Raw genomic sequence first — 13,721 nt, forward strand, 5'->3', positions numbered from 1 at the left:
AACCTCTCTATTCCACAACCCTAAACAGCTATTCAAAACTTTCAACTCTCTCCTCTGCCCCCCAGCACCACCACTTTCCTCTCTTCTCATCTCATCTGAAATTTTTGCCTCTTTCTTCAAGCAGAAGATTGACAACATAAGAGCAAGCTTTGGCCCACAATCACCACAGCCACTCCTCACAACTACTCAGCCTTCTTCCCCCAAATCCAGCTTCTCCACCATCACAGAAGATTATCTTTCCACTCTACTCTCAAGATCACATCTCACAACCTTCCTGCTTGATCGACTCTTGTCCCACCTCATCCCCAATATCACCACAGTCCTCATTCCAGCCCTAACCCATCTCTTTAACCTATCACTAACAACTGGTGTATTCCCTTCATGCTTTAAACATGCCTTCATTACACCCATCCTCAAAAAGCCCTCCCTTGACCCTTCCTCTGTGTCAAACTATCACCCCATATCACTTCTTGCTTATGCCTCAAAACTACTGGAACAGCATGTCCATCTTGATCTGTCCTCATACCTCTCTTCCTGCTCCCTCTTTTACCGGTTACAATCTGGCTTCCAACCCCATCATTCCACTGAAACTGCCCTAACCAAAGTCACTATCGACCTACTAAAAACAAAATCCAAGCGACACTACTCTGTCCTCCTCCTCCTGGACCTGTCCTCTGCCTTTGACACAGTAGACCACTCCCTTCTACTACAGATTCTCTCATCTCTGGGCATCACAGACTTGGCGCTATCTTGGATCTCCTCATACTTAACCAACCAAACTTTCAGCGTCTCCCACTCTCACACCACTTCCTCATCTCACCCTCTATCTGTCGGTGACCCCCAAGGTTCATTTCTTGGACCCCTGCTGTTCTCCATTTACACCTTCGGCCTGGGACAGCTCATAGAGTCCCACGGCTTTCAGTATCATCTCTACGCTGATGATACGCAGATCTACCTCTCTGGACCTGATATCACCTCCTTACTATCCAGAATCCCACAATGTCTGTCTGCTATTTCATCCTTTTTCTCTGCTCGATTCCTAAAACTAAACATGGACAAAACAGAATTCATTGTCTTTCCTCCTCCTCACTCAACTCCCCCACCTGACATATCCATCAATGTCAATGGCTGTTCACTTTCCCCAGTGCCACATGCTCTCTGCCTCTCTCTTTCAAGCCACACATCCAAAACCTCTTCACCTCCTGCTGCCTCCAACTCAAAAATATTTCCCGGATCCGTACATTTCTTTCCCAAGAAGCTGCAAAGACCCTAGTACATGCCCTTATTATCTCCCGCCTGGATTATTGCAACCTCCTGCTCTGTGGCCTCCCTTCTAACAGTCTCGCACCCCTACAATCTATTCTAAACTGTGCTGCCCAGCTAATCCACCTGTTCCCCCGCTACTCCCTGACCTCTCCTCTCTGCCAATCCCTTCACTGGCTTCCCATTGCCAACGACTCCAGTTCAAAACCCTAACCATGACCTACAAAGCCATCCACAACCTGTCTCCTCCCTACATCTCTTACCTAGCCTCCCAGTACTTCCCTGCACATAAACTTTGATCCTCACAAGTTCTCCTTCTCTACTCCCCTCTCATCTCCTCTTCCCACCATCGCATCTAAGATTTCTCCTGTGCCTCCTCCATACCCTGAAATGCTCTGCCTCAACACATCAACACTCTCACCTACCTTGACAAGCTTCAAAAGGAACCTGAATTCCCACCTCTTCCGACAAGCCTACAACCTGCCGTAACTCTCAGTCGGATACAGCGCCGCACAATCAGCTCTACCCTAACCTACTGTATCCTCACCTATCCTTTGTAGACTGTGAGCCCTCGCAGGCAGGGACCTCTATCCTCCTGTACCAGTCTATGTCTTGTATTGTTTATGATTATTGTACTTGTCCCTACTATGTATACCCCTTTCACATGTAAAGCTCCATGGATTTGATGGCGCTATAATAATAATAATAATAATATAGTGTTATTCCTCCTGTATACATGTATACACACAGAGCACATTAGCATAACTTGTAAGTGTAAAATAGTAGACCATTACAGTTCATTGTACACATGATCAAACATCTCAGTAATGTTAACATGCCAGTAGGGATTTTTTTTTTACCTATGGTAAACTGTCTTTGATTACACATTGATTGGCAAATGTCTGATGTTTTTTTTTCTATTAATGTTTCACAATTGCCCTTTCATAAGTGCTTGACCTTGAGGTTTCACTGTTGCAATTATGGCAAGGCAATTTTCTTGATTCTCACATAATATTTTTCAACCTGGAGACATCAGTTTTGTATTTTAATGGATTTTGCTAAGCCTTGACACGTGTATATTTTATCTTTCCAAAGATCACCTGTGTATAGAAGATATTTACCATCATTCAAAACACTCACTAATACATTTGTTATACAAGAAAAAGTTTGTATCATAATTTTGTTAAAATAATAAATATCTATTGGTTCAGTATTATGTCTTAGCTAATATTTCTCTTGTTTCTAGGATTTGTTTGATGTATTTAGTGGGAGAACTATAAATGATAACTTAAATCTGCAATATTATCATCACTAGGCTTAATTTGCAATATAGCCGTCATAAACATAAATATAATAAAAGGGTAATATTTACTAATATAAAGCCAGTATATTCCACAGTTTTTTCCAATTCAATGAGTATTTGAACAAAATATAAATCCTGTACTCTAATTACCTATGAGAACCTTACTCAAAGGAACTTCAATGCCACGATAAATAGGTTTACGCAAAAGTAATAGTGCTTAATTACACTTTGCTTCTGCAATGTTCTGAGCAAAGATAGCCTCTTCACGACACATAACGTACTGGGTATGTCAGGGTTCACGTCACTTTAATCACCGCCGGATGCCATGGGCAACCGGTGGCAATCCCCGCACATGTCAGCTGATTTGAACAGCTGACATGTGTGCCTCCCAGGCACGAGTGGATCCGCAATCCACCCACATCTGTTAATTCCTTACATCTCGCTGTCAAAATCTGACAGCGCCATATAACAGTGCGCCGCGGTAACCATTCACTTATCCAATGCCAGTGGAAGTCACGTGATGTGATCACCTGGAACCGATGGTTGCCATGGTAGCACAGGGTCATGTGATGTCTCCTGTAGCTATTATGAGTCACTTCCTCTTATACCTGGCAGAGTGCAGTGTGTGAGAGGAGAGCAGCTTTTCTGGAAATCAGAGCAATGCTTCTGTGAGCCACAGAAATGAACAAGTGAACAGACTGCTGATCCTTGTAGACTCCTAGGGTGACTAGAAAAATAAAAAAAAGTTAAACAGTTTTAAAGAATTAAAAAAAAATAAAAAACCTAAAGGTTCAAATCAGCCTCCATTTTCCCTATTGAAAATTAAAGGGTTAAAAAAATAAAAAATAAAATATATATATATATATATATATATACGCACATTTAGTATCGCCACATTCAGAAATGCCCGATCTATCAAAATAAAAAATCAATTAATCTAATCGGTAAATGGCGAAGCAGCAAAAAAAATTCCAAAGGCCAAAATTACATTTTTTCGTCTCCTCAAATTTTGCGCAAAATGCAATAACAGGTGATCAAAACGTATAATCTCTGCAAAAATTATACCATTAGAAATGTCATCTCGAAATTCAAACAATAAGCCATCACTGAGCCCCAGATCCCACAAAATAAAAACGCTATGGGTTTTGGAAAATGATGCAAAAAAGTGTGCCACTTTTTTTAGAGAAACTTGTGAATTTTTTTAACCCTTTAGATAAAAGTAAACCTATACATGTTTGGTGTCTACAGAATTGTACTGATCTGAGTTATTATACTGATACATCAGTTTTACCATATAACAATATAATAAACAAAGTGAATAAAATATCCCAAAACCAACTGTCCAATTGCATTCATTTGCAATTTTTCCGCACTTGGATTTTTTTTGCCATTCCAGTACACTATATGGTAAAACTCATAGTTTAATTTAAAAGTACAGCTCATTCCGCAAAAATTGAGCCCTCACTTGACCATATTGACTGAAAAATAAAAAAGTTACGGCTCTCGGAAAAAGAGCAAAAAAACAAAAAAACGGAAAACTAGAAAATCGCCTGAGGGTGAAGGGGTTAATGAAGATATTTAAAGCTGCCTAAGCATGACATCCAATCACATCAACAGATGTGATTTGCATAAATATGAATAATAGTAATATTAATAAGTATTTTTATTATTATAACACCAACATATTCCGCAGCGCTTTACATTTTAGAGGTTTATATACAAACATAAGTAATTGTTATAGAAGATACAATACTTAAAGAAAAAATAAAGACAACTCTGCTTACAATTTAGAGCTTACAATTAGGTAAAAGGGTAAAGTAGTGGGAGAGATAGAGTTAAATCAAAAGATCAGCATATGTGGAAAAATAAAGGAAAAGGTAATATTAGGTCAAAGATGGTAATGATAAGGTCTTCCTTAAAAAAAATAATTTTTATGACTGTCAAAAAAGATTAGAATAGCGCATTACAGATCAATAGTACAACACAATATAAATCCTGAAAAAAAAAAATAGCAGGTTTCTACGAAGTGACATGTCACTTCTTTTGTGCGCTCTGCATGAAGTTCCTGCTCTGTCTATGGGACGGGCTGGGAGGGGCTACATGCAGAGCGCATGAAATCGGCTTTTGTTTCTGCAGCGATTTGAAGCGCACGTGTGCTTTTTAAATCGCTGCACAAATTTCTGCTGGGCCAGTACGCAACGTGCGCACATAGCCTTAGTTGCTTCTGGCATAGAAAGGTTTGAAAGGACATGTAATTTTGGCTCAACTCATGTTTGCGCTAACATTTTTGCATTATTGTGCCATTTATTCCCAGCTCCTACAAAGTGGGGTGAGACGGGAGTGGTGATATCCACCCTTCAGTTTCATGATATGACCTATGCCTCTTTATAAATCAGAAGCGTGTGTCTTCAGCACATCTCCTCATCAAGACAGTAATGAACAACGTCGGCATTGATGGATCTGGCCTATAGCATACTACTCCATTGTGTTTATTCTCCCTTTTGCTCTAGCAAAATTGTAAAATGGATTAAATGAAAGAGTAAAAATAAATAATCTTTTTTAAATCGTTAGTATTAACTGTTTTACCATTTGGTATTTTTCATTAAAACTCAATTCAATGAAGGATAATCTTATGGTTCACAAATTAACAACATAAAAGTAGCCTGAATGAAAGGGAAATTTGGTTACAATTATTTGACTGTAGGGAAATTTACTTTATATTTCTAATAATGCAATAAAAATATTGGCAAAAGTAATTACAGTGTTTGTTTCTGTTTGTAATCTGGATCAAAGTCTTGGGTAATGTGGTATTTGAAAATCGAGTTAATGGCAAAATCAGGTCATCTAATAAAAATAATAATAATTGTACTAAACACTAATAATAAGGTAATATAATAATAATAATAATAATATTAATAATGTTATCCAATAATAATGATCTGGGTATCCAATAATAATAACAATCATTGAATGCAATAATAATGTTATCCAATATTGATATCTAATAATAATAATAATAATAATAATAATAATATTTTGGGTTAATATATTTTTTATAATCAAGCACTTACACTGTTTTGTTAATAGTAATAATGCATTTTTTTAAGTCTTTCATTCTCCTTTTGGTCATTGATGTGTAGTAAGAACTTATGTTAGTTTTCTATCCTCATTTGTTAAGAAAACAATACTAATTTTACCTCTTGAATTTAGAAATATCTAAGAATATTCAGCCTGTGTTAAAGTTATATGCTTTTTTCAAGTACCTTTACACATCAAGTGTCAAACTGCAAATCTTTTTTTGACCACTTTGTATAATCCTGTTGTGTTCTATTTTTTTCCCTGACCATTCCATATGAGTACTATTGAAAAGAAAAAATACAAAGATGAACTGTATCAGTATAATTTCACCTTTAATCTAAGATAATGATCTGCTTTTAAAGTACTACTTTATTCAACTGTGGTGACTTGAGGGGTCATATCTTCTTTTATGTATGACTAAGTCAAGTGAACATGTAATTACATTTTGAAAGATAATAACCTTTTTCTTCGAATTCGACAAAATTAAAAGATTAATATTTAATGGAAAACTTTGTATGAAAAGGTATTTCACATGGATATGTTCTCTTGCAGTTATGTTATGAAGGATACTTGTTTTTCTTTTACAAAATGAAATGTTAAAGCAACAGAGTAAGCATTAAAAAAATAATTGCAATAGTTATTCTTCAATAAAGTTAAATTATTCCCCTAATTAAGAGAAATTAATTGAAAAATTACAAATTCCAGATTACTTCTTCCTTGTTTTATAAAACATTTAAAAATTACTTTTCTTATAAAAATATTTAAAAATTACTTTTCTTTTTAAAAAGTTTTTAGTACATTTTATTTCATTTTCTAGTTTATCTGTTGTTTATTTTAGATTCTATATCATGTCTATTGAAGAAAACCTATATTGATCACCACTTAAAAAAACAATAAAGCCAGAATACCAATAGTACAGACCAAAAAGTAGTCCATCAGTGGAAAATATAAACCTATAGAAAAAGACTACTCAGATAATGATAAAAAAAATTACACCTTTAGTAGAGAAATTATAACAACATTAAAAACAGATACACATCATATAGATGATGAAAAGAAAGGCAAAGCATGCCTGGGTAAATGTATGCGAGCATTAACCCCTTAACGACCGCGGGCCGTAAAATTACGTCCTAAATGACATAATCTTACTGCCCGCGGTCCTCCGGCGGCAGCATGCCGCGATCGGCACACATCTCAGCTGATTTTCACAGCTGAGATGTGTGCCTGCTAGGCACGAGCAGAATCGTTATCTGCTCGTGCCGATTAACCCCTTATAATGGCGCTGTCAATACATGACAGCGCCATTATAAGCGCAATTGCGGTAAAGTTTTACTTACCGCCGAAACCGGAAGTCACGTGACGCGATCACGTGACTCCCGATAGTTGTCATGGTAGTACAGGGTCATGTGATGACTCCTGTACTACACATGAATTGGTTTCACTTTCGCTGTGCCCGGGGCACAGCAAAAGAGAAAGACAGCGTATCTGCTGTTTACAGCCTTCCAGCTGTGATCAGCAGATACTGCAGAGCGATCGGAATGCTGATCGCAATAGCCCCCTAGGGGGACTAGTAAAATAAAAAAAAAAAGTAAAAAAATAAGTTTTAAAAAATTAAAAAAAAACAAAAAAACCTAAAAGTTCAAATCACCCCCCATTCGCCCCATTGAAAATTAAAGGGTTAAAAAAATAAAAAATATACACACATTTGGAATCGCCGCGTTCAGAAACGCCCGATCTATCAAAATATAAAATCAATTAATCTGATCAGTAAACGGCGTAGCGGCAAAAAAATTCCAAACGCCAAAACGACGTTTTTTTGTCGCCACAACTTTTGCGCAAAATGCAATAAGAGGCGATCAAAACGTAGCATCTGCGCAAAAATGGTACCGTTAAAAACGTCAGCTCGAGACGCAAAAAATAAGCCGTCATTGAGCCTAAGATCCCGAAAAATGAGAACGCTACGGGTCACGGAATATGGCGTAAAACGTGCGCCACTTTTTTCGGACAAACTTCCGATTTTTTTTTAACCCCTTATATAAAAGTAAACCTATACATGTTTGGTGTCTACGAACTCGCACTGACCTGAGGCATCACACCCACACATCAGTTTTACCATATAGTGAACACAGTGAATAAAATATCTCAAAAACCATAGTGCTATCGCACTTTTTTTGCAATTTTTCAGCATTTGGAATTTTTTTGCCATTTTCTAGTACACAATATGGTAAAACTGATGGTTTCATTTAAAAGTACAGCTCGTTCCGCAAAAAATGAGCCCTCACATGACCATATTGACTGAAAAATAAAAAAGTTACGTCTCTCAGAAAAAGAATGGCGAAAAAAAAAAACGGAAAGCGAAAAATCGGCCGGTCGTGAAAGGGTTAATGCTGCAATGGCAAAAAATTGTACATAAAACAGGATATACATAGTAATAATAGTGAAAAACAAACACAATAATAAATAATGTCATAAAGTGACATAAAAATGATATTACTGTGATCCACAGCTTTACAAGGCGAAACGCGCGTCAAGTATTAGTCCGGTAAGGTCCTTTAGCATGTAACTGGGCTGCATTTATACTTGGGTTGTTTATAGCTGGTTTTTTGTACATCTGATATGTGTATCAGGATGTACTCATTATTGTTTTATTTGGGATCACTGTAATATCACTTTTATGTCACTTTGTGACATTTATTTTTGTGGTTGCATTTTATTATTATTTTGTACATCCTAATATATTAATAATTTTTTGCCATTGCAGCGTTAATTTACCCAGGCATACTTTACCTTTCTTTTCATCATTTAGATGCTGTGTATCTGTTTTTAACGCTGCTACTATTTCTCTAATAAAGATGCTATTTTTTATCATTATCTGAGTAGTCTTTTTCTATAGGTTTATATCATGTTTATTGAAATAAGAAAAATGAATTACTAGCAACTAGACACCATTAAATCATTTTGGTGCAAATTGATGGTGGTGATGTAAAATTTTGGGAAATTTTCTGTTACAAAAATATTCAAACAATTTATTCTATTTAAGCAAATTGCCAAAATTGCCCACACCTCGTCAGCCAAAGAAAGCTGAAATGACCTCAAGTTCAGCTCCAGATTGACTTTAAAGGGAACCTGTCACCAGATTTGATGACTATAAGCTGCGGCAACAACCACTGAGCTCTTATATTCAGCATTCTAACATGCTGTATATAAGAGCCCAAGCTGATGTGTAGAACATAAAAATGCCTTTATAATACTTACCTAAGCGGTTGGTGCAGTTCAGATGGGTCACATTGGTGTCTCTGTTATCTGGGTGCGGCGCCTCCTCCTTCAGCCATCTTTGTCCTCCTTCTTCTGAAGCCTGGGTGCATGACGCATCCTACATCATGCACACAGGTGGGTATTGAGGTCCTGGTCATGCGCACTACAATACTTAGATCTGCTCTGGGCAGATCAAAGTATACCTGTGCAGGACCTCAATGTCCGCCTCATACACCCAGGCTTTAGAAGAAGGAGGACAAAGATGGCCGAAAGAGGAGGCACCGCGCCCAGAGAACAGAGAAACCCATCTGACCCATCTGCACCACACCGACCATTTAGGTAAGTATTATAAAGTAATTTTTACGTTACACAGCAGACTGGGCTCTTATATACAGCATGTTAGAATGCTGTATACAAGAGCCCACTAATGGTGGCTGCAGCTTATAGTCACCAAATCTGGTTATAGGTTCCCTTTAACAATGTCTTTTAGCTACAACATCGTAGTTTAGCACAGCCAATCAGGAAGGCATACCACAGCCTGTGTAAAAGCAGAAACAGGGAATACAGCAGCCTTTTTGTGGTAAAAATGAATAGTGAGAGGAAGTCACAGCTTTGCACAGAGATACTATAGAGACATTTATAGAAAGTCATAAAACATTGCATAGATATTACACATTAGATTGTGTGAGAGAACATAGCAGTGAAGAACAGTTAACATTCATTTACCTATAGCCATAGCCATAGCCATAACCATAATTGTTGAGGTGTTGGAGAATTGTTTTGAAAACATAACAAGTACTATTCAAAATGCAAAAAATAATTTGCTGACAAGTTCAAGCATTATAAAATCTTTTTAGCTTAGATATACATCTGATTTTAGAATGGAACAGTAAGCCTGAATTAGAATAGCCAAGGCCAGTCCAGGCATTGCTGTCCATATAAAAATTATAAAATCTAAACCTGACCTAACTTTGTAAATAGTTACATGGTTAATATGGTTAAAAAAGACATGTCCATCAAGTTCAGGGATGGGGAAGAGCAAAGGTAGTGGTCACTTGCACAATCACAAGGCATAATGCAGTCTGATTCAAAAGAGCTAATTGTTGCCTTCTTTTCCCTACTGTCTATCCACTTGTCCGAAGATTCAGACAACAACTTTACATGTTTACATAAGCATTTATGTTATTTTTGTTTAAAAAATGCATCCAAGCTTTTTTGGAATCTATCAATGGTCCCCCCTGTGACCAGCTCTTGAGATAGCCTATTGCACAGATTAATAGTCTTTATAGTAAAGAAGACCTGTCTCCTCTAGAGATTGAAGCTTAATTTCTCCAGGAGGAAACGGGTTTTAACCCTACTTTTGACCATACCTTTTACATGGGCCAATTATGTACATTACTTCAATAATTGGAGCCATATAGTCACCAAGATAGTTAGATAAAAATTATTCTTTATTTAAACATTAATTTAAACAAACAGGATCAATACATACAAAGTGAAGGTGCATAGTGTAGAACAAGAGATAGCTGAAGTGCCAAGAGAAAAATGCCAGTACAACTAGGGGGAGAGTTCCATATTCAATGGAGTGTATAAACAAGAGTATACATTGGACATTCACAGCAAAGCTCAGCTTATATAACAATTAGAAAAGTAAGGTTCAGGGTTTATACACTCCATTGCATATGGAACCCCCCCTTATTGGCATTTTTCTCTTGGCACTTCAGCTATCTCTTGTTCTGCACTATGCACCTTCACTTTGTATGTATTGATCCTGTATATTTAAATTAATGTTTAAATAAAGAATATTTTTTATCTAACTATCTTGGTGACTATATAGCTCCACTTTCCTATAGGTTTATAACTTTTCTGGGAGTTTTTCTCCTTCTAGTGAACAATGATGACTATCATATTCCCCTGTCTACACCTGTAGATATTGGGGATTTTTTTTCAGGGTATCAGGTGTGTTCTACATTACTTCAATAATGTTGCACAATCTAACATTTCTTCTAGTCTGCAGAGGACTTTTTCTAGTAAATTTTCATTCAGGAAAGTGAAGTATTTACAACAGACAATTTGCAAAGCTAATGAAAGCTGTAATATAAAGGCCATTTTATACTTGCAAATGATTGCCATGTTTTCCTAGTGCTGCTCCTCATTGATTTTGATTGATTGTGTTGTTGCTAGGCAACCATGATCCCCCTGGCTGCTCGGAAACTCCTTCCCAGCACAAGAAAACCTTATTATGATAAAAATGTCCATGAGATCCTCACAAACAATTGCTCAAATAACTTTATATCCGTATATTATAAACATGTTTCATGTAAAGACGTTTGACCATGGAGAGAACTTTGATAATCTGTTTAACTATATCAGGAAAGTTTTCTGATGGGTAAATACATTAGATAGCTAATGTGTGTCAGCTGAACGAAACATTACCACTTTCTATTTTACACTTATTAAATGAACATCTATTTAGAAAATACTTACAGTGGTACCTCGCTTAGCGAGTAATCCAGTTAGCAAGTATTTTGCCTAATGAGCAAAGCTTTCTGTAAATTTGTAACTTGGTTTACGAGAAAGCCTTGCTGTACAAACAAAATACTCACCGCACACACTTCCGGTTCCGTACATCCACCGCGCTCTAACCCGCTCTTTCAGTCCACACAAACGCACACAAGCATGCAAAAACACACACAAACACACACACACACACATATTATGCTCACCTTACCTTTCGTTCCCTCGCCGGCTTCCTGGAACTTGCATTTATCGGGTAACAAAGGCGACTGATGCCAGACCTTTTGCTCCCAGCGCGCTGACGTCAAAGGCAGGAGCCGCTTGCCTCTGATTAGCCAGCGTGCTGCCTTTGAGTAGCGGCAGACAGGGGAAGATCCTCCCTCCACAGGATGTGTATCCGGTAACCATCGCGACGAGGGAGGAACTTCCCCTGTCAGGCGCTAGTCAAAGGCAGCGCGCTGGCCAATCAGAGGCAAGCGGCTCCTGCCTTTGACATCAGCGCGCTGAGTTCGGAAGGTCCGGCATCGGTCGACTTGCTTACCCGATACCTTGTACGGGCGAACTACAAGAACCAGGAGACCGGCAAGGGAACGGAAGGTAAGGTGAGCATAATCTGTGTTTGTGCATGTGTTTTTTTGCGTGTTTGTACGTGTATGGGATAGCACAATAGAGCACAAGGATGGGACATTTAACAAGTTGTGGAACGAATTGTCTGCATTGCAATGATTTCCTATGGGAAATCTTGCTTTGCTGAACGAGTAACTCGGTTAACAAGCACACTCCCATAACGAATTGTTCTCGTTAACCAAGGTTACACTGTATAATGTTTGTTATACTTAATGTAATACAGCTTCAAAACTTATTGTTTCAGTTTTTTGCAGTCAGTGGAAATTCTTTTGTTATTGCTACTATGTTTTCTCATTTATTTTCTTAAAAACTGCAATATCAAAATTAAAAAATGATGTCGTCGACTAGACATTTCACTGTAGTTTAGTTAAAATTGCCACAGCTCATTATTTAAATATATGTCAGCAGGTTTTTGCTATGCAATGTCAAGACTGCATGCTGTAGGGGTTAAAACACAGAATTCAAAGATATGTTGCATGCCACCTTCTGTGTTGGTGTTTACTTAAACTGAGTGTTTTATCAATAGAACATTATCATTGCTGTGACTAGCTGAATTGTGCCATGTTGTCGGATTCCGCCCCCCTCTTGTGATTAGCACCTCACTGTCTATAGACATTGTAAATTGAAAGTCTGGTGTGGGCAGAGACAGCTCTCTTAGCACTGATGCATGGCTTAATCAAAAAACTTTGATTCTGTCAGAATGGCTGCACCCAGTGATCTAAGTGATACATCATTAGATTCACAGTCTCTTTGCCTTTATCATGCTCCTCTCAGATGAGCTAGAAAAAATGTAGCAAAAAAACAATTGACAGATTGACCTCTAATTATGCAATAAATCTCAATTGAATATTTTTTCACTGCATATTTACAAAAATTGGCCTACTACTGGGATAATCTGGGCAATATGCAGGTCAGTATTTTGTTTATGAATGACTTACATCAATTTGAGCTTTGATTTTCATTCTTTCAAATAAACATATAAACACGTTTTTGAAAATGGTTATTTTTCTAAAATAATAATTTTAATGAGCCCCATTTACTTGGAATTTTAATAGTTTACTTGTTTCTTCACAGCTCTTGATCCAGCCAAAGACCCTTGTTTGAAAATGAAGTGTAATCGGCATAAAGTTTGCATAGCCCAAAATCAAGAGACTGCAGTATGTGTCAGTCAGAGAAGACTTACACATAGGTATGTGATCTCTCTAATTCTACATTGTGTGAGTACATATTGTACACCATATTTATAATGTAATTCCAATTTGTATAACTTATAATTAAACATATTACTAAATTGTGACACACAATGTTTTGAATGCTCTATGTTATTAAGGTTGAAAAAACACAGGTCCATCGATTCCAACCTATGATGCTAATATGTTGATCCAGAAAAATGCATAAGCTCCATAAGGCAAATGCTAATTACCCTATGAGTGGGCATTTTTTTCAACTCTAAATATGGTAATTGGAATAATTTAATTTCCACCTGCAAGAAATCTAGAACCCATAACATGGAATATTATAAAAAAAAATCTTGCTTGTTTTTGTATAAAAGTATCCAGGCCCTTGTTGCACTTGTTTACTAAGTTGACGATCACGATACAATATTATGTGGCAGAGATTTTATATACTACCAAAAAATACCTCAAAAGATTCCCTGATCAGCGTAAGGTTAAATTAA

The 13,721-nt window shown here is 37.1% G+C and overlaps 1 protein-coding gene across 2 annotated transcripts in view; it reads left to right on the forward strand.

Moving 5' to 3' along the window:
- The window catches only part of SPOCK3 (SPARC (osteonectin), cwcv and kazal like domains proteoglycan 3), a 585,104-nt gene that overhangs the window by 324,941 nt on the left and 246,442 nt on the right, over window positions 1-13,721 (forward strand). For both annotated transcript variants that reach the window (XM_075347291.1, XM_075347286.1), the window contains exon 4: window positions 13,118-13,232. In XM_075347291.1, coding sequence (XP_075203406.1) covers window positions 13,118-13,232 — 115 coding nt within the window. The remainder of the gene's footprint in view (window positions 1-13,117; window positions 13,233-13,721) is intronic.

The sequence above is a fragment of the Anomaloglossus baeobatrachus genome, chromosome 1 (assembly GCF_048569485.1).
Source record: "Anomaloglossus baeobatrachus isolate aAnoBae1 chromosome 1, aAnoBae1.hap1, whole genome shotgun sequence".
Classification (NCBI taxonomy): Eukaryota; Metazoa; Chordata; class Amphibia; order Anura; family Aromobatidae; genus Anomaloglossus; species Anomaloglossus baeobatrachus.